We start from the raw sequence: 22,441 nt of genomic DNA, 5'->3' as shown, positions 1-22,441 counted from the left end.
TTTTGGGCCATTTTTAAATGACAATTTTAGGTGTTAGAATATTTGATGTATCCCAAGTAAGGAGTCAATGCCAAACATCTTTTCAGTTATCCAACAGCAAACTGAGCTGTGTACAATGTGAAACGTGTTGTTCTTGGATGAGTCCACCTTCATCGTTTTTTCTACATCTGAGAGAGTTACAGTGTGAAGAAGCCTCAAAAGAAGTGTACCACTCAGACTGTTGCATGCCCAGAGTGAAGGACAGGGGGTGGATCAGGGATGGTTTGGGCTGCAATATCATGGCATTGCCTAGGCCCAATACTTGTGCTAGATGGGTGCATTACTGCCATAGACTACTGAACCATTGTAGAAGACCATGTGCAGCCAATGGTTCACACATTGTATCTTGAAGGTGGTGTCATGAGACAGGATATTACACTAAAACACACAGCAAGACTGATGACAGAGTAGTTTGAGAAAGAATGAAATTGAATTTAAACATCTCCCACGTCCTTGCACAGTCACCAGATCAAAATATTATTGAGCCACTTTGTTTTTTTTTTGAATAAGCGAGTCAGGAAACGTTTTCCTCCACCAGCATCACATAGTGACCTGGGTACTTTTCTGCAAGAGGAACTGCTTAAAATCGCTCTGGCCACTGTGTAGGATGCTGTATTGGCTGCAAAAGGAGGCCCTACACCGTACTAATGAACTATTGTGTTCTAAAACCAGGTGTTTCAGTTTCATTGTTCAACCCCTGTAAGTACTGCATTCTGTGGGACCTTTTGATATGATAATGAATTTGAAGTTTGCCACTATAGGTTAGCATTAAGACTGATTGAAATAAATACGCTAATTATTAGAAATGCACAAATTTAAGCACATTAACAGTATTCATAGACTACAGTAAATTGACCTCCCTAGAATATCAAACCAACTGAATACTAACTGTTAACTAAATGAAAAAAGTAAGAGAGAACTTAATGTTTTTATTTTCTGGCTTACATTCACACTGGTAAATAATGTGTTTATTTAAGCAAAAAGAATAAACTTCATTACTCATATACACTCTGTACATGTATTTCAGACACTTGAAATCTTACTCCATTTTCAGAATGTGGTTATTTTTAGCAAATAGCTGACCTCATACATTTAGATCAACACTATTGGCTTAAAGTGATAATTCTCTCAAAAATTTACATTCACTCAATAAATACTCAATATTTACTCCCTGACAAGTGGTTCCAAAGCTATATACTTTATTCTGTTGATCACAAAAGAAGACATTTTGAAAAAAGCAAAAAACCTGTAACCACTGACTTCCATAGGGAAAAACAAATATATATGGAAGTCAATGTTTGCAAGTTTCCAACAATCATTTAAAATATCGAAAATTAGAAAAATATCAAAGATTTGAAAAAAGTAAAAGGTGACGTAATCTAAAATTGGAACTGTCCCTTTAAACGATAAAATGCACTAAGCTTAGCTCTGTACATGTATTTTAGACACTATGGCTTTTCTGCTTTATCAATGCAATAAATACAAACAAACAAACAAACAAACAAACAAACGTCATATGTGTATTTACCCCAACTGTTTAAATAATGTCAGTGGTACAACCCATTTCAGGGGCTACCAAAGTCAAAATTTAAAATTAGTCAGCACATGTAAAATAATATTAAAGTAGCATATGTCATTTTACAATCTAATTTACACATAAAGCTCCATAACACATTCTATATATTTCTTGTACATATATCTCTTTCAGCCTCAGAACTGTTCACCCCACCTAACCCTCCCCGCTCTCATCTCCTATTTTTTACACTATTATTATCATCTTACATTTACATATTACATATGGTATATGCTTTCTGTTCAACCTCAAAATTGTTTACTCCACTTCACCCAACTTCCCCTCTCATGCCCTATTTTACACTAGTATTTATCATTTCACATTTACATAGTACTTCATGTGTATATCTCTCTCGTTCTACCTCAGAACTGTTTACTCCACCTCACCCTACCCTCCTCTCATCCCTTATTTTTGTACTACTGCTTATTGTCTACAGTTATTTCTACTGTAACTTGTTGTTTAGTGTGATTGTACTAAAAGGTTATAATTGACAGGTTTGCACTATGTAGTGAGATGCATTTAATCTCATCTCACATGTATATAATGTACATTTTATACATGTTCAGTGACAATAAAAAGTATTCTATCCTATTCTATTCTTTTAATATGAATAGCCCTCTTTATCTCCAGCTAGCTAACCCTAAACCTTAGTTTTGACCTCCATCAGGGCAGATTGAAACTTCTTTAGGATGGTTAGCCCCTTTAAAAAAAAACCTGCAACATACACCTTACATAAAAATTACCAATGCTATGCTGATTACATAGCTGAAAAATTATAAATGTCCACTTGCATTAATATCACCACAAACATTGTTTTAATAAGCGACCTTCATGCAAGCCTCATATCACCAATACAATGTCGTCCACTATATTGGAGAGTTTGTCTCCAAGTCTGAAGCAGTAGAACCTTTGTTTTGTGAAGTGAGTAATCACACTTCTCTGTTTGGCGGTCTGATGGGTGATCAGGGGAATGTTACAGTTTTGTTACTTCAATGAATACTTCAACATACCAAAACAGTTTGGATAATGAATCCTATGCCTTTCTTACAGCAGTTTGACTTTTTTTATTCCAGCTTGACTATGTACCAGTGAACAAAGCAAGGCCCATAAAGACTTGGTTGAATTAGTTGATACCTACGCCCTGACCTTAACCCCATCAAACACCTTAACGATGAACTAAAATGGATATTGTGAAATAGGACTGTCTATCCGACATCAGTGCCTGGACAAATTCCCTGTTGAGAGAATGGGCAATAATTCCTACAGAAAAACTTTGCAACCTTCAAAAGAAGTGTAGAAGCTGTTATGGATGCAAAGGGGGGTCAACTCACACATACCTTAACCTACATTTTTGTGAAACCAGAAACATGTCCCTCCTGGTATGTTTTGTTGTATGTTTCAGATAACAAATTCAGTAGAGGGCACTCTCTACAATTATGCGAATCAGAAATATTTTACTTTGGGTAGGGCTCTGTGATAAATCAAAAACAACTCTCATGCGCATTGAGTACCGATCCACAAGTTATAGAAGGTCCCCTTCTCACCATCACCCATCCCCTGACTCTTCACTTACCTTCACTTCCCAATCAATGAAAGTAGTTAAATCTTTAGGTATTACCTGGGCCTTTAATTGCCCATACCCACTGAGTGGTATGGTAAGGTTCGGTACACTTTTATGGCCGTTTCCACTGTCAATAGGTACCAAAAAGCAAATACCGTACCACTTTTTGGGTACCCTTTCCAAAGAGTACCTAACACAAAAAAAAGGATACCAAAAAGTGGAACGAGATGTGCAGCTGAATGCTATTGGTTTACAAAGATACATTACTAGCACATTTACAAGCCAGGAGAATAAAAACAAAGGACGCACCATTTTTAAATACACAGCCATTACATCATAAATATATACATATAATAAAGATCCATGGTTGACTTGAGCTCAAACAGCCACAAAGCCAAAAATAAACCTGTTGTCCTGTTGTTGTTTACAATGGCGTGTAAAGTGTGAGCGGTTTCACTTTCTCCAGAGCTCACGATCGCTCACTGTACTTCAATATTTGAAATAACAAACTTGAGCTCATAATAATAATAATGTGCACATGATTATTGAATTGCTTCTGACATCCAATCCTTTCAAAAATGGAAAAATGCGAGAGTGAAGCACGAAAAACAATGGAGAAGTTGGAATAAAACAAAGAAGCAAATGCTTCTTTCAGCAACTTAAAACTTGAACAAACTGCCAAGATTAACTATTATCATCGCCTTTTGGACTATTTGAACTCGGAATGACAAAATTACTTTCTAACAAGAGGTTACATGTGTTAGTGAATATTAAATATACAGATAAGAGGTTTGCACTGACTGTAGGCTATATGTTGTGTGTTGTTTTTGAATTCAAATAAGGACTAAATGTATGCTGTGTGTAGTTTTTCTGTAATTGGTAACATATTGGAGACTGTAAAAGGGTTGTATGTGTTCATATATGTTGCATTTATTTATTTATTTTATATAATTGCAGACGTTACAGTAGGCTATTTTGAATTGAAATTCATTGATCTGCAGTTATAATCAAATCATGTTCATAGAAAGGCTAATAATGAACATCTATACAGAAGTATTTATGTGTATAAAGCATATGTTTTGTGAGAAGTGCTTCTCATATGATATGCGAACGACCCATACAGCTTTATTTTGACATATTAATGACGTCAACCGAAACTTTCTGTCATAAACTGCTCCCACCATTGGTACACTTTTGGCAGTGGAAACGCAAGCCTGAAAAAGGTGACCCATACCTTACCAATCAGTGGAAACATATTTCATATTTGGTGGTTCTGTGCAGCTCGCGAGAGCCCCCTTTGGCCTTCAGAGGAGATTTACTACTAATCACAACACTGGGCCTCCCTGACAAGATGTGCATGACAATTGCAGCTTTTACTAAATTGCAAGAATGGTTACATGCTTGTCATACAGATCACCACAACTAGTCAAAGGCCGTACTCACACTAGGTACAGTTGCCTCGAACTGGGCCAAAGCACGCTTGTCCCCCCTCCTGTCTCCCCCGACGGCCTGCATTCACACCACAAACGGGCCTCGGCACGCTTACGTCATCGCTGCTGCGCTGTTCAGTGAGAAGCGCTCTCTCACTCAGCAGCACAGTGGAGATTTCTCTAGTTATATCGTTTCAGTCGTTTGTTATGCAGTGACATGCAGTCAAATATTTCGCCAAACAGTCCTTAAGGATGCGGTGACACGCAGTCAGATATTTCGCCGAACAGATCCGCCACTTTTGGCTCTCATAAACAATCATAAAGCCCTCGTGCTGCAGGAATGAGGAGGTCTGCTGAAGCCGTGCAGCTGTCGTGCTGTGAGGAGTTCTCGTCTTTAATAAACTACGGCAGTTTGCGTTCACTGAACAGTAAGAATGATTAATAAACACAGTCCCTTAAAAGTCACGTCTCGCTTTTAGTTTCGGGCTTTGGCGCGTTTTGCACTCACACACAAGCGTACCGTGCCAAAGCCCAAGTGAACCGCGCTCAGGCACACCTCTTACAACCGGGCCAAGGCCGGCCAAGTGAACCATGCTTGAGCCCGATTCAGTGCACTCACACTTCTCAAACCATCCGGGAAACAGGCCTGGGCACGGTACGGATGGCATAGTGTGAGTAGGCCTAAAGACTGGCCTAAAGCCTTCCCTACACCCAACCCCTGCGACGACCTCATATACATAGTTTTCATCTCTTTTGTGAAACTGTGCTTCACTAGACTCAAACTCAAGCACTTTGCATCACAAGCTCAACAACGTAAAAAAAAAGTTAGCTTTTTTTCAAGCAAAGGACCATGCCAGAAATGTTCTCCATAAGAAATGGAGACTGGGAGACCCTACTTTAAGAGGACGCAGGAGAACCAGCTCATTTTCATTTAAAGACACAGGGGCAAAAAAAACTACAATTCCTCGCCATGTCCTTGCAGCAGACTGTAGCACGACGACGTATTGTATCAGGTCCAATACATAGTGGACACTGTATTGCCCACTATTGTAATGCCCATGCTACTGTGATGGTTGATTAGGCTTTATAGTTGGGGTAGGTCTAGATGTTAGCAGCACACAATGTAATGGGTAGTCTAAAAATTAACCTAAATAATTCTCGTTTCGCAACTACCACTTACACGCACGTCAATTACATATTGGACCATTTCCAGTAAATTATCTTGCTACAGGCTGCAGAGTGGACAGTCTTTACACGCTCTAACCCAAAACATTTCAACAGGATATAATAAATGACCTGATGGGTAATTTTTACTCCTTAAATCAGGGGTGTCCAAACTCTGTCCTGGAGGCTCCTGGCTCCAATTTGCTTCAACACACCTGCCAGGATGTTTCTAGTAGCCCATGGCTGTTTCTCAATATGCATTCTTTAGCAGTCTTGTGTCCTTGTGTTCTGCTGTAATGTCATCATCAACTGCCAAAGTTCATTTCCAATATTCAAGGCCGCAAGAACGGAGGACACGTGAAACTTCCCGGATGTGTTCCTGATATCAAAGATGCGTGGATGCAGCCTTGATAACCGAACTCGCTCTAGAAGACCCAGAAGTCATTGCGACTGATTTAAGGAGTTGGGAAGAGCACCATTTTATACAGATTTATTATTAAGTTCAGAGACATAACTTATTCATCTCAGGAGTTTCCCTAAATAAAATAGTAAATATAAACATTACCATGAAAATCTTAATAAAGAAATAAACACATTAAGGGTGTTTATTTGCTGAAATTCATAATAAAAATCAGTTTTATTTATATTGTGCAACGTGTATTTGTAATGTCTTTATGCATAGTATATATATATGGAAAACGGTCTCCTATGTTCATTCTTTCGAGGTGACCTGGCAAGACCGATCTTCACAAGAATGCAAGTCTGTTCTCTGTGTTCTTGGAACTAAGAAACAGCTCGTATCTAATGAATGCTTGATTAGTCGGCTCATTGTTTGATTTGGGTAGGAGCTAAACTCTCCAGGGGCCTCATGTATCAACGCTGCGTATGCACAAAAACTTTGCGTACACCAGGTTTCACTCTCAGAATCGCTCACATTTGGATTTACTAACGATGAAATGAACGTGAGAATGTGCGCAGCTCCACGCCAACTTCATGGCTGGCGTACGCAAATTTTTTTTGCGTGTCTGTTTTATTTCCATTGGCAACTCCTAGAGGCAGTTGTGTTAAATTGAAAGAAGAATGACTTCATCAGACGCTGGATTCGAACCGAGTTCATGCTCGAACATGTCAAAACATGTTGCTATGCCTTTTACAAGCTGCGCCACCCAGGATGTTCTGAAGGGTACTACAACATTTTGCACTTATACATCTATTCCTTTTTTTATCCACTCAGTGTGATGTTCAGATTTAACTGTGTTAACCGCATCAGCTAAACTCTCCCACTCTATTTTTTTCTTTTGTTATTAATTACGGAGGGCAAACTTGCAAATAAAAACGTTTTTCTCCGGTCTACCTCAGAAAGTAGCCCCTCCAATTCACATTCTGTTCAAAGTTTCTCCTTTTGCTTGCTTTTGCCAATGCTTTTTCTTTGGGTTTTGCCAAAGTAGAGTCATTAGCATATTCATGGGGAGGAGGCAGGGAGGGGTTTTGCGCTCGTGCATGTTGCGCTCAGTTTCACGTTCATTCAAATGTACAAAGAATATGCGTGGGATTCGGCGTACGCAGTGTTTCATACATCTAAATTTTTTTCTGCGTACGCACATTTACAGCTTTGTGCGTACGCAATGTTTTAGTTTGATTTCCACGCAAGTCTTCGTACATGAGGCCCCAGGACACCAGCCCTCCAGGACTGAGTTTGTACACCCCTGCTTTAAATAAAATAACTTTATTTGTAATGTGGGTTTTAAAGAGGACTGGTACATCTTTATGTCCAAATTTGAGATTTAACAATTTATAATGTAAAGTTGCAAGAAATGTTTGGTTATACCAATTATCTTATAAACTATTAATTATAGTAAGGGAAATATTTTTAAATAATCAGTCAACAGGTTATAGGGCAGTGTTTCTCAACCACGTTTCTGGAGGACCGCCAGACTACACGGCTCATACTTTTCACATTCATACTGTATAGAACATACTTTTCCAACGGCCGAGTAGAACGTTTAAATTCAAATGCAGTACTTACTGATTTGTAGGCGGTTTCGAGCGCAGCCCATGTCTCCTTAACCAAACACACCTGATTCAGATCATCAGCTCATTAGCATAGACTGAAAGACCTTTAATGGGTGTGAGAGACAAGGAGCATTGTTTACTTTCTAAATCAAATAGCTTTTCAGTAGCGAAGCTATTTTTTTATTTATTTTTTTGTCAAGTAGCACAGTAATAACAAGCTACATTTACAGATCATAGATCAATAAGTGATGGCACTGAGAATGAGGATTTCTTCTTGTTCTTGTTTTTCAGTGGTCGACAATGAACTTTTTGGTGCATTACTGTCACCATTCGCTCCAATCCGTGACGCCAATAACACAATAAATTTGCTTGATGGAAAGATGGCTGAGGGAGGGGAGTTAATTCTGAAGCGGGATTCCTCATGACCATACCTTAAGAACTCAAAAATACTTTAGTTGTTTATAGTAAGTAATATAGCTTTTGAACTACACAATAGTACTCAAATTAATTTGATGTAGTACTTTTTTATTATATATATATATATATATATATATATATATATATATATATATATATAGTAAAGGGTATACTATGGTAATTAGGCTACTGTTAGTGCAAGATAGATGCTAATGATACTGTTCTGTTTAGTACAATTTGTATTTGCAGCAAATAATTGAACTGAACAACTAGGCCTCATATGTTTCATTGACAGGTTTATTGATCACTAAGATATGCTTGACTTGAATATAAGTTGTTTCAATTTAAAAATGAAAATTGCAAAAATAGCTTTTGCCAAGTAACTTTTAGCTTAGCTTGCTACATTTCCCAGAGGGTAGCTTTTAGTGTAGTTACAGTACCTTTTAAGTAGAGTAGCTAATAGCTTAGCTCACTACATTTTTCAAGTAGCTTAACAAACCTTGCAAAGGAGACATCCAAAACATGTAGTGATGGTGGTCCTCCAGGTTAGTGGTTGAGAAACACTGTTATAGAGCATATTGTAGTGATTTTTACAAAGTAAATGCTTGAAATGCTTAGATTATACTGTTTTTCTATTCAGAAACAGGACTTTCTAATAAACGCCACAACAGAATGAACTGCCAACTTATCCAGCACATGTTTTACGCAACGGATGCCCTTCCAGCTGCAACTTATCATTGGGAAACACCCATAAACCGAAGCACCTGAAGCAAACCCACACGAACAAGGGGAGAAAATGCTAACTCCACACAGAAATGTCAACTGACCCAGTTGGACCTTCTTCCTGTGAGGCGAGAGTGCTACCCACTGCTGCCCTAAATTGAATTATTATTACATTTTAAATGAATGAATAAATGACTAAATTAATCAGTACAAGCAAAATCATAAACTAATGCTTGACAATGCTGCCATCATAAACAGAATGCATTACATGTATATGTTATTTCCTAAAGCAATGAAAAAGAGGAAGAGTTGGAGACAATCATAGGATGTAATTCAGGAGATGTAGACAAGAGTTTATATCCTGCTCTATATCCCAGCTGCCTAAAATATAGGTTATCCCTGTCAAGTTTATCCATTAATCTCCCATAGAAATCACAATGCAACAGAATGCCAAACAAAAAGGTGTCATCTAATGATTCATTTGATTTCTTTTATCGTGAATTTTAAATTTACAATTTGAATTTAATCATCTGGCACACTGCCAATGTAACTGCATGGGTTCTGCACTCAATAGGATTATTATTGATTAGTAGTAGCTATTAATGATCCATGTGGAGGGCTCTGGGTGCTCTTATTGTAGTGCTCATTAAAACAAGAGCTCTGAGGTCAAATCCATAACCCCAAAAGTCATATTTGTGACCCCTGAGGGAAATCAGCCTAGCTGATCTCTTATGAGGCTAAAGTGACACTCATGCTGTGGTCACACAGGAGTTTGAGCATGCAAAATTCTGTCGTACGGTGCTGCGAAAAGGGGCAGAAAAAAACAAGATGATCAGACATTTAGGTGACGCAGTGGCGCAGTAGGTAGTGCTGTCGCCTCACAGCAAGAAGGTTGCTGGTTCGAGCCTCAGCTGAGTCAGTTGGTGTTTCTGTGTGGATTTTGCATGTTCTCCCTGCGTTAGTGTGGGTATCCTTCGGGTGTTCAGGTTTCCCTCACAGTCCAAAGACATGCAGTACAGGTGAATTGGGTAGGCTAAATTGCCCATAGTGTAAGAGTGTGAATGAGTGCGTGTGGATGTTTCTCAGAGATGGGTTGCGGCTGGAAGGGCTTCCACTGCGTAAAAACATGCTGGATAAGTTGCCAGGTGTATTTCATCCTGACAGACATCTTCCACTGCAACAGTGAGTGTGAAAACTTTCAGAGAGTCTTTAAATATGACCATAAGAACACTTGAACTGAATCAAACTGAAATGTGTGTCCCAGTTTGTTTCAATAAGCACTGTTCCATGTAATTTACAACCATAAGTAATACAAGAAAGTGTTAGAAAATGACAAAAGTGCACTTATATAACTGAGTAAAAAGAGCTGTGTAATGTTTGATACCTCATGCACCCAATTGTTACAGGTTTAACTTTGTAGTAAAGGAGATGAGGCCTTCAGACTACAATGCTGAATAGCTGGGTGCATAGTGCATAAGTACTACTATATAATTCCATAGTGTATAACATGTCATTAAGGACACAACTATTGTCTTCTGTGGAGCTGCTCGAAGTAATTCCTATCTTGCAAGCTGTCAAATTGGCAGGGTTATTGAACTGAACTGATTCAGAACTGATCATTCTGACTGAAGTTGATCAAAAACATCGCTACCTTTTGTGGAGCTGCTTAACACTAAGGGTAATCTCTTTATAATATCACAAATTTCACACTATTCATTTGAACTGAACTTACAATAAATTGACTTGATTTGAACAATGATACACTTGTTTTTATAGCTGCTTTATAGCAGTCTTCATATGTTTCAATATCAAATTTCTCATTACAACAATTGCTATGGAAATAGGCACTTGCAGGGGATGAGTGATGAACTGCTGGTAATATGAAATAAATTACAGTAAATTGCTCAGAATAAGTAAAAATTTTAAAAGTAAAAATTACTCTGTTAAAAGTTCTGTTTCAAAAGCTCATTTGAAAACTGAATTGAAGGATGTAAATCATCACACACCTAAACGAAGATTCATTGTTGCAGACTTGACAGACAGCTTGAATACACAACACTAGTAGTAAACAATGGCTCTCCACCACTATCGCTAATTACTGTAGATATGGCAAGCCGTTTTTACATGTATTCCTCAAAATTGACCAGATATTATATACTTATATTTTTTATATTTACGGAGTTTCAATATCCCAATAGAGACTTTACATCTGATTAGTAATTAGTGTTACTTATATTACTATGCTAAACAATCATTGTTACTTTAAACAATGACTTCAAACAAAAACTTTATCACAAACATTTATGGAAAATACTCATTGTATTGAACTACATATTTAATATTCATTTGCATTTAATTTGAGGATTAAATCTGTTGCACTGTTGTGTTACACTTTTATTAGTTAAGTTAAATCATCTTTACAATAACATTTCCAAAGAGCTTTCATAGTATTAAAATCAAAAATCTATTTTAAAAATTTTAAAAAGTTGTCAAATTTAAATTTTGCTATAAAATATCTGCAGCAAGTCAGTAGTCATACATTTATTAGTTAATGTTGATGCCGTTTAGTTATAGTTATCATTTATATTATTAAACACCTTTTTTTTTTCAGATAACCATATCTGGTACCCTTAAAAAATTATTTTGTTTTCCCTGAAAAGCTTTTTTTCTACGTATAAAGAACATTTTACAATTTGAAAGAGCCAATGTCCACTATAAAGAACCTTTTTGCAAATTAAAGGGTCACGAAACACCAAAACACATTTTTTTGAGCTGCTGACAGTCGTATATGATTCCCACACTGCTAAAAACACTATTAGGACACCTATATTTCACTAAAAAGTGTAAATTGGTTGTTTTTGCGTTATTTCAAGCTAATTCGTACTTCCAATTTAAAACAAATTTTTGAAGCTGCGTCATGGACATGAGATAATAGCGTGTATTCCAGCGTTAAGACTGGACGTCTGTGCCAGAGTAAGGGTGTTACGATCCTCCAAATCCTCGATCAATTACATTTTCGATTCTAAAGGCACGATTCGGTTCGATTTTTGATTATGAATAATTAATTAATGACCAATTAATTATTTGTAGCCTACCGTTTAAACTACCTGACCTGCATGGTCTTTGTTTTACCCATAAACAAATCATACAGTAAATGAATAATCACTCAATCACTTTTTCTGTGGGACTCGTGAATAGGCAGTGATCTGTGTCGTTATAATGGCGTCGGTAAAAAAGGTGCACAACCAACAGGAACCAGCCAACAGTATCTGAGGTGTTCGCTAAAATGACTAAGTACAAGTGAGTGAAAGATTGAAGCAGTCCTCTGACTGCCTGGACCTGCTGTCTCGTGCGCATGGCTGTGTGTGCGTCTGTGTCTGTGTGGTCACGTGATGTGCATTTTCAGAGGTAGAGAGGAAGGAGGGCTGCTCAGAAATGCTACACGCCACTGTGGATGTCAAATCGTTGTCGTTCTAAAATGCCATTTAAAAACAAAGACAGTGTAAACGGGGCCTGAGTGTGTACTTTTCGCGAGCGGATTTGCAACGGGGCCGGGCGGAGGATCGCGATAACGGTGTTGTCTATCGGACGAACCGTACGTAATACGTACATAGCAGAGCTTGCAAAACTGTGTTTTTTTTGTCGACGACACGAACGTTGTCAACATAACACACTGGAAATGCTTACACACCGGCGACTTCATTGAAAGAGGAGAGGGTTTAAGTTCTGTCGACGGGTCTCCTGCTTTTGCAGTTTAACAAGCACTTCAACAAGCCTGTTTTTTTCCCACTTGGCAAGCCAGGCTGACGTGACATGGGGGCGTGGCAGCATCGACGATTCTATTTTTTGATTCGATAATCGAAATTGAGCATAAATTTCGATCGATTTCGATTAAGAATCGAAATCGTGACACCCCTATGACAGAGTGTGTCTTATTACGTCTTACAGTGTGATGCATTAATGCATGAGTAAGGCTTGGTTCAAACCAATCAGCGGGCTCTATTGTGCAACTTCATTAATATTCATTACTGTCACAGTGTTTAGACGACAGACACACCACGTTGTGTTGGAAAACAAGCGTGAAGTGTTGCTTTTATAGTTTGCTGCAGTTAAGTTTTGTTTTCATTTTCTCTCTGTGAGAGCGCAGCTGGAGTCACGCGTCGATTAACAGTGTACGCGACGCGACGCGACGCGCGACAACAATAACTTAACTTTTGTGTCTAAGGAGGAACATTGTTTACCTGAGAGCTGTTCTCATCTGCAAACGCTGAGATCCGGATTCGCTTGTAGTCTTCTCTTAATAAAGATGCGGCTCTAGTTGCTGGTGATTGTCCTGTCTCTACAGATTTGGTAAGTGAGCGACCAGTGCTCTTTGTTTATTCAGTTTGTTCGTATCGAACTAAGTTAACTATTGCACCGAGTGTAAACACGTTAGCACCACAACCAAACTTTAACCTCGTGTAGGATTTTCACCGCATTTTGTGACCGGAATAACACACGCGGCTTTCTGACACTACCTGCTGTGTGCATCTAAGTTTCCAGGAAATGCGGAGGGTTTTTTTCTCCTATTCACCGTGCGGTATCAAACATTGCGTAAAAAATACACGCTTAGAGCAGTTCCTCGAATCTAATATCTCGTTTGTCACGAGGGGCATAAATGAATTCCCTAAATGAAAGAGCCAAACTGCAGTTAAAGTCCACAATTTAATAATTTGGCAAATAATTCGACTACAGATGTCCATGTAAACACCATCACTTTCTCCCGTGTGTGTGTGTGTGTGTGTGTTTTGACTCTGAAACTCGCGCGTGCCCAAATAGACACTCTCACACCATCCCACTTTGGTTCCTCTGACACTCCCCCCCTAAACAGAGCTGGACACGCCCACTTTTCTGATTTTTTCCAAAGTAGAGGTGTGAAAACACCCTGCTGAAACGAGGGGGTTTCATGGCCTTTTAAAGGTTCCACCACAGATATTAATGGATTTTACAACCATCAATCCCAAAATAGAATCCTCATTTTGAAGTATTACATAAGGTATAATGTACATCCAGCCGGTTGTTATCACCGAAGAAACCTGACAAGCTTAACAGCAGATAAAAACTTAAGGGATTTATTGTATAAACAACTTGCTGGATGTACATTATCCTGCTTATTACATGAGTACTTGTCATAATTAGACACAAACTATTGATGTGAGCTGTAATAATTTATCAATTAAAAGAAACTTGTTAAAGGAAAACTTAGATGATAAAACAAGATGATTAGAGATAAACAAGTGATTGCTTCCCATATGGGGAAAATATCTAATTGCATTAATTTGTCTGCTAATGCTTCTGAAGCAGCAGATGCCATAATTCCACTTGTCATTTCTATCCAGTTTTTTTATTATTTTATTTTATTGTGGGTGTAGTTCAGTTGTGCAATTCTGATTGAGCTGAACAAAAGTGTGCTCACTTAATTGGCTAGTAAGACTGTCACACATGCATTAGCTCTGGGTGGGGTAATTTAATAATACATAATATATATTTCATATTGCAGCGCAGCCTCTTGCAATTAACTAATTGCAAAGTTCTACACACAGCCCTCCTCCCCATTTTAAATTTCTGTACAGAGAGGTCACATTTTGCTCTTCTATAATCTAAAGCAATATTGGTATAAAGCAATCATGTAATTTCACGAATGAAAGCCTATGGGCAAAGAGTGCAGTGTGACTGCAGCTTTAGTTTAAATGGTTGTTATTGGGAAATAACAATAACAATAGTGACCAATCACAATCAAGTATTCCAGAAAGCCATTTTATACCAGTTAAATTAAGTGCACTTTTAAATTAAACACTGCACTTTTTGCCCAAGTACTAAGTGTTTAATAAGTATTATAACACTATAATAGGCTAGTAATAAAAATAATAAAAAATAAGCATCAGTTTTTCCATAAGTTTAACAGATAAAAGTACAATTCTGCATATTAGTCACTATTGGAAATCATTATAGTTATTAAGAGCATAAAACTAAACACTTTAACAACGAAATCAGATGTTAGTCATTTCATGCAGTAAATGTAAAAACGGCTTGCCACATGTATATACAGGCCTACATCTAAACAGAGCAGCGTCTGGTAACCGTGCACCAACCCGTGCACCCGTATCTGAAACCTGCATATGACTATCTAACGTCTCATAATAAATAAGATTAATGCTAATGCTACTAAATTTGCAGCGAGTCCGTACAAGTAAATTAGCGCGTCACTTTATACAACCTAGCCAAACGAGCCGTGCACAGACGCGCATTCTCACCGCTTCACAGCGGCCACTTAGCGGGACAGCAGGCCGAAACCGGAGCGGCACTCACCGATGTGGTTATCTTCGATGTGAACGATGAGCTCGCCGAGGGACTCGAAGTGCAGCCCGCAACCGCCAAACCGGCAAACGTTAGAGAAAAAGGAGGCAGCAGCGACGCCCGTCATAATGGATGTATTGGCAGAGGTCCGTGCGTTTGCAGACCAGTGGAGGCAGAGGCTGTGCGGGATGGGGGTGATCAAATAGCCGGCAGCTCGTTGCAGCAGCAGCGGCGGCGGTGATTGCAGCTGGAGCTGTTTAGACGGCTGGCAGCCAATGGGAGGGGGATGGGGGCAAAGAGGCATGACGGAGGAGCAGGAGCAGCAGGAGGAGGAGGAGGCACCGGTAAAACAAACACTCTGCTGTTCACCTGCATGAGCGAACGAGGAATGCTTGTCTTAGAAGGAATGGCCAAATAAGCAACTGGATTATTGATTATTTTAGTGCATCTTTTGCTACTATTCCAGCCAAGCAATACGATTTAATAGTCCCATAGCCTGGGAATGCAGATCAACCCAAAATACCCTTTACATGGGACACTTATTTAAGCAGTAATTACACAGTTGTTTTAAATATTTTGTGTAGATTAAATTTATAAAGTTATAAAATGCATTAGTTAACTTATACAAACAGTGAGCAGTTATTAATAATATAAAAGTATTTATTAATCAGTTAACCCTTTTGACGTGTTTACCTCCTGGCCCTTACTTTAGTGTTCCTGTTTAAAATTGACCGGTTCATTATAACCTGCTCTTAAATTAGCACAAAAACATTTTTCAAAACCACATTTCTATTCAAAATTCTTCAGCTGTGAAGTCAAAGTATGTCTCAAAAATGTCTCAAATTAGTGTTTAACATATATTTATAGAATTAGGCATAACATAACTGCGGTGAATATACAAATAGTGAGTGAGTTAAGGTATTGTACAGTATATTTTTTTCTGTTTGATAAGTCAATATAGTCTGGATACGCATTCATTTCCTTTTAGCGGACACTTTTGACCAGGAACACCACAGGTGTAACAAGGTTGACTAAAACACTTAATGAAAGAAGTGCTTATCACTTTAAATACAGAGTGTGGAAGATATCATAAGGCTCTTAGGCAATCAAATGTAAAACACAATATTTAAGAGTTGTATTTAAGAGATTTAGGCTGTAAATTGGTCAGATTTGACCCGAACATGACAGGAAGGTTAAAGGGAAAGTTTCCGCCCAAAACTGAAAAAATCTGCATCATTTGATTACTCTAGAGTTGTTCCAAATCCGTTTGTGTTTCATTGTTCTGTTGAACACAAAAGTAGATATTTTTGAGAGTTGAATACCTTTTTATTTTACTAGTATGCAACTATGGAAGTCAGGGTTTTGCAACTTTTTTCAAAATATAGTTTTTTTGTGTGTTTTAAAAGGTCTAACTTGTTTAGAGCAAGTCAAGGATGAGTAAATGATGGCACAATTTTAGGGTGTAGGGTTTGGGTGTCAGTTCAAAGAGCATTAATAACCTTAAGTCTGCACAATAGAATATACACACACAACCACACACATACTACACGGCATATTTGCAATTACTTGCATTTTTTCTTTTCTTTTAAAAAATATATTGTATTTATATTTCTTGTATTAGTATATATTTTTTTGCTATACATTGCATTTACCTATATGTCCCATATATTATATGTATACATAAATTCATGATGTATGTGACATTTTGTACCTTAAAAATCTTCAAACCTCTAGATCTGTATCTTTCACCTCATTGTCAATGGATGACCGTTATCTCAAATGTTTAAAATACACCTACACATACAATATTATGACAATTTGATCATGACCAGACTCTAAAATGTGTTATTTATTTATTTATTTACAAAAGATCTTTTTTACAATGACTTTGAATTTGTCCGGTATGCCACAAACTTCCATGTAAGGTAGTGTGTTCACAAAGAGCAGGAGGAATGTCCCTTTGATCAGTCCATGACAGTGACCGTGCGCTGACCAGCACTTGTTAATCAACCGTTAAATCTCCCTGTTATAAATGTTCTCTGTCGTTGGTCTATGCAAATAACTGAGAATAAATGACCACATTTTATTCCATGGTACTTTTCAAAAAAACATCTCTCTTCTGTATATTTATAATTTTGTGTTTATGTGTTCGATCAATTCCCAAGGCAATATTGATTGTAGCAAAGCAAAAACGGGATTCACCTCATGAAATCATAACGTAAAGCCTGCCAGATGTTGGTAAATGTAACCATCTGCCTCACACAAAACAGACCAAAGCAGTTGATGCCAGATGCTAAAAAGGTAAAAATGGTGAGGAAGACATGCCAGGTTAAACAATATGAATATTAAAGAGTCCATTTTTTTTCTAATGGCAATTTTTTCATTGGTCCAATAGAGTATCACTTATTTGCAGTAAACCTTTGAGGATTTATATATAAATCCTAAAGTATTACAGAGAAAGATATGACCTGGTGACCCATACTTGCCAATGCGCAAACATTCGTTCACTTAAGAATATGTTAAAAGAGTCAAGACACCTTCATTTACAACACTGTAAAAAATTATAAGATCAGTCATGACAGCATAGGTTTTTAGTTCATTGTAACTTATTAAACTAAGTTAATCATGTTCTAACTTAATTTTATAAGGTTTGCAAGCTGTTTTAAGTCAGTTCAACATAATATTAGTTAAATGAATTCATAATGTTAATTTGATTCAGCTTAAATATTAAAGGCAACCAGGGTTTTTACAGTGTACACTTTCAAAACAAATATTTGGGTTTAACAAAATAATGCAATAATAATGCAATAGCTCAATCAATCTATTTAAGGTATTAACATTTTTAATTATATCATCTTCAACCAACAATTTACATTGTAATTTAATGATTTCATAAACTTAAAAAAAAATGTTACAGTGAACTTAGAGCGACTCTTCATTTCCCAGTTGTATACGTAAATAATGGTCTGCTCAAACCACGCAAACAGATGGGTCCACCTACAGTAAGGTCTACTCCAGTAAATTACACACATTAGTTGCACAGCCAGCAGCATGCACATGCAAACATAAGCAGCAGAGAAACTACCACTGCACAAAAGACTGCCGTTATTTTAGTTGCACTTTATTTTACAGAATGTGCACTTACCCAGTACTTACAGAAAGTACTGCTGGTTAATATAAGGTGACTGGTTAAGGTTTGAGGGTAGATTTATTGTTATTACCTAGTTATTACACAGTCATTGTAAAGAAGTACATCATAAACTGTAAAAACTGATTTGTCGACTCAAATTGACTTAGTCAGGTCAACTTGTTGCATTGACTCAGTTAAGTTGTATTGACTAATTAAAATGTTGATTGGGAGAGGTAAATAGTTGACCCAACTACTTTCATTTATTCATTCATTTTCTTTCGGCATTAGTCCCTTAATCATCAAAAACTGAATGAAAAGACAACTTAATCCGCATATGTTTTACGCATCCATACACTCTCACATTCACACACACACACACACACACACGCACACACACACACGCACACACACTCATACACTACAGCCATTTTAGTTAATCCAATAGGACATGCAAACTCCACACAGAAATGCAAGCTTATCCAGCTGGGACTCAAACAAGCGACCTTGCTGTGAGGTGACAGTGTAAACCACTGAGTCACCGTGCCACCTACGTAACTACTTATTACAAGTAAACTGGACCTTTAAGGTGAACTTTCATTATCAAGTTAGCAGAACTTGCTAAGTTTAGCTGAACTACCTCTACTTTTCAAGTTCACTGCACTTAAACTAGCAGATTTTCTCAATATAAAACAGAACAGACAACAAAATACATTACACATTTATTAAAGGATTTTACTCTTTATTTAGCAATTACAAACAATTAACTTACATTTTATAATTGTATTTTACTAACACAGGCTCTTTGTGGGGGAAAAAATGACAGCAGAGCAATAGAAAATGATAAAATCCGATCTCAATATTTTTATTTTAATGTATTTTAAAGTGAGTGTACTTTGCACTACAGAGATCTGCTCCAATGTCCATCAACATATGTTTCTGACTTCTTATGCCACCAAGTCCTTGCAGAACAACTGCTTCCTCAATTACAAGGGCTGCATCACTTGAGTCACATGAAAGTGGTATGTCACATCTTCCATCACTGTGATGATTGCAGGGGTCATCCCTCTGCTCAGCTCTTCTTTGAAATCTGTTTCCTGTATAAAAATGCCTAACATCAAAGTTGTTACATTTATTTATTTATATTACAACATCTAAAACACTGAAGCTGAAATACATAAACACAACATGGGTATACCAAATGTTATTTACCTACAAACCATTACTTGTGTGATGGTAGTGCTTCAGCTTTTAGTGTTCGCCGATTAGTTGTTGTGAAATGTAGTGAAACTTGTAGCTCCAACAGCAAATGCCCCGCACTGCTTGATGTGATTCTATGAAGAAAACAAAAATAAAGCCTTTGAAATATTAGCTTATCATTAAACTTTAAAATATGAATTTATTGAAATCTTTCAAGATTATCTGTCTGCTGTTGCTAAAATATTTGTTTACTGTATACATATGATGGGATATATTTGGTGAATCTCACCTGTTGTAAGTCAATCTTCCTCTAGGAATTTGCCGCAACCTTTAGTATGACAAAATTGCATTTAGGTGAATTATTGAAAAACCTATGATGAAAATTATCTTTTGGAAGCTGTTTGGACAGAACTGTGTGTAGGTATAGTGTGTCTACAGTCTAATTGGGATGATATAAAGACAATAGGATCCAAATCCCTCCCGTTTTGAGGCCCATCGCAACTTGATGTAAGGGTGTGGTTTACTCACCCAACGAATTGATTGACAGCCACAACACGAGCACAAAGCAACTGGATTTTAAAAATCTGTTCAGCTCGCTGTGATGATCAATTATTATCAAATCTGATCAAGAATATGTTTTACAAGTTTTAAACAGTTCATGTTTGTAATGTATTACACCAATTAACTTCAGCTGTACTTATCACCGCAGCCACGTATCAGTACAAAAATAACAAGATGTTTCAATCCTGGTTTGAGGACATTAAATCAGGTTTACTTTGTACATCAACATAACGGATTTCCATACAGCAGTGGATATTAACCTGTATCCTGTCACATTTGCATGCAACAACAGTGAAAAATTAAATGCGAGCATTGTGTGTGTATCTGTCTGTCAACTTTGTAATGACGTTGTGTGTGTCTCATCATTCTCCTTAACTCATTAACTCCACAAAAAAATACATCAAATAATCACTGGGAAAGATTTTACTGTAGTTTTTCTCACAACTTGAGAACTTTACTAAGCTTTAAAAATGTGTCCAAATAAAAGGTTTAATCTGCCAAAAGGAAGGAAAGCCAAAAAGAAAATTAATGAATGAACAACAATACATAATAAGTTCATATATATCAGTTAACACAATTCGAAGGAGTATTACTTACCAAATGTAATGATTGAACAATTAAAAAAAAATCTGGTGATAAATATCCTATGTGTCTGTCTTCTGGTGTTTAACTGGAAGTTGGCAAACTAACTTAATGGTGCATTTTCCACCACCTGCAGAATTGGAAGTATGGGGCGCAACTTAAAAGACGCTGGTTCTACCTATGTTTTTGAGTTGAGGCAACAAATACTATAGTGTGAGACACTGAAAATGCAGTGTATGTGCTTGTGCAACTGAACTGTAAAGTAATCCAGTACTATTATTGTTTGTTTTTAATATCTATTTTATAAAACAGTTGTCAATCTTTGCAGGCCTGTCCAATTTATTATTTTAGTGAGTCGACTCATTGCACTGAGGTGCTCACGGTGACCCAAGTTCGTTTACCGGCTTGAGGTCCTATGCCGATCCTTCCCCTATCTCTCCTCTCCATACTTTCCTCTCTATAACTCTCCACTGTCCTATCAAAATAAAGATGAAAACCCCTAAAAACGATTATTAAAAAAACTGAATATGTATGCATTTACACACATTTACATAAGTAAATATATAGACTTAATGATAACAATTTATTTGAAAAGGTCTATGGATTTCTGTGTGTACAAATTCCATATTCTCATCCAAAAGAGAACAATGTCCTTGTGAAATCAGTCAAAATGCATTATGTTTTCAATCATTAATTTTGCTTCGGCTTAGTCCCTTTATTCAGCAGGGGTGGCCAAAGCAGAATGAATCGCCAACTTATCCAGCATATGTTTTACATAGCGGATGCCCTTCCAGCTGCTAGCCAGTTCTGGGAAACACCTATACAGTTGCACATTTACACACATACACTACAGCCAATTTAGTTTTTTCAATTCACCTGTACTGCATGTCTTTGGACTGTGGGAGAAACTGGAGCGCCCGGAGGAAACCAACGCAACATGGGGAGAACATGCAAACTCCACACAGAAATGGCAACTGGCCCAGCTGGGGCTTGAACCAGCTAACTTCTTGCTGTGAGGCGACAGTGCTAACCACTGCACCACCTTACATTTTGTTTAATTACTGTTATCTGTAACAAAATGCTTTAAGTTTCTCTTTTGTAAGTCACTTTGAATAAAACATGAATTTATAATTTTATAGATTATAATAGAATGGTGAAACAAAAGGTGAACCTGACAGTTCCTTTTTAAGTTGAATTATATCATTGGAGAAACATGGATGATGTCATGAGGCCTGTGGATGCATGCCCTCTGCTGCATTGTCTCTGTGTGTGAATGATTCATACTCAAAGATGTAGGAGTCAGCTAAGGCTGGGGCTTGATGTGACATCATTACCACTTCCTGTTTTGTGGTGTTGCTGGGGAAACAGCTACTAGCATTCTGAGTTAGAGCAGGCTAATGATTCACACTGTATTTTCCTCCCTCCCACTTGTGTGTTTTCTTGCACTCTTTCCCTTGCGATGACCACAAAAGGACCACGTTGTTCTGAAACATCAGACACACCCCTTAGTTTTAACACAATCTGAAAGTATCCACATTCTGTCATACATTTCAAATCATGACATCAGTGGTTTAACACGATGATTAAACAAAACATTCTTGAAACAAGTAACAAAGCATAAATATTTAGTCACTCCAAACAAAATGTATTCCATTTAGGTTTCTAAAAAGAGTCTAAAGTGTTTAAAGTACAGCGGTATAGTAGATGCATTTGAT

The 22,441-nt window shown here is 37.4% G+C and overlaps 1 protein-coding gene and 2 long non-coding RNA genes across 4 annotated transcripts in view; all 3 read right to left on the bottom strand.

The window, feature by feature from the left end:
• The window catches only part of jazf1a (JAZF zinc finger 1a), a 35,413-nt gene extending 18,061 nt beyond the window's left edge, over positions 1–17,352 (bottom strand). The window contains exon 1 of one of the 2 annotated variants that reach the window (XM_005159518.6): positions 15,269–17,352. In XM_005159518.6, coding sequence (XP_005159575.1) covers positions 15,269–15,560 — 292 coding nt within the window. In that variant the 5' untranslated portion in view covers positions 15,561–17,352. The remainder of the gene's footprint in view (positions 1–15,268) is intronic. The other variant, NM_001044955.1, reaches the window with a different exon arrangement.
• Positions 529–6,537, bottom strand: LOC141379065 (uncharacterized). The gene is made up of 2 exons (XR_012395022.1): positions 1,828–6,537; positions 529–927 (listed from the first exon to the last, which is right to left on the bottom strand). It is a non-coding gene; the product is annotated as an uncharacterized lncRNA (long non-coding RNA).
• Positions 17,353–19,110: 1,758 nt separating the features above from the next.
• On the bottom strand, positions 19,111–22,210 carry LOC141379066 (uncharacterized). Its single transcript, XR_012395023.1, has 3 exons — positions 19,873–22,210; positions 19,596–19,717; positions 19,111–19,494 (listed from the first exon to the last, which is right to left on the bottom strand). It is a non-coding gene; the product is annotated as an uncharacterized lncRNA (long non-coding RNA).
• Between the last annotated feature and the right edge of the window lie 231 nt (positions 22,211–22,441).

This window comes from Danio rerio, chromosome 19 (genome assembly GCF_049306965.1).
Source record: "Danio rerio strain Tuebingen ecotype United States chromosome 19, GRCz12tu, whole genome shotgun sequence".
NCBI classification, from domain to species: Eukaryota; Metazoa; Chordata; class Actinopteri; order Cypriniformes; family Danionidae; genus Danio; species Danio rerio.
Note: the sequence above shows the minus strand (reverse complement) of the source record. Positions and strands in the feature narration are given on the sequence as shown.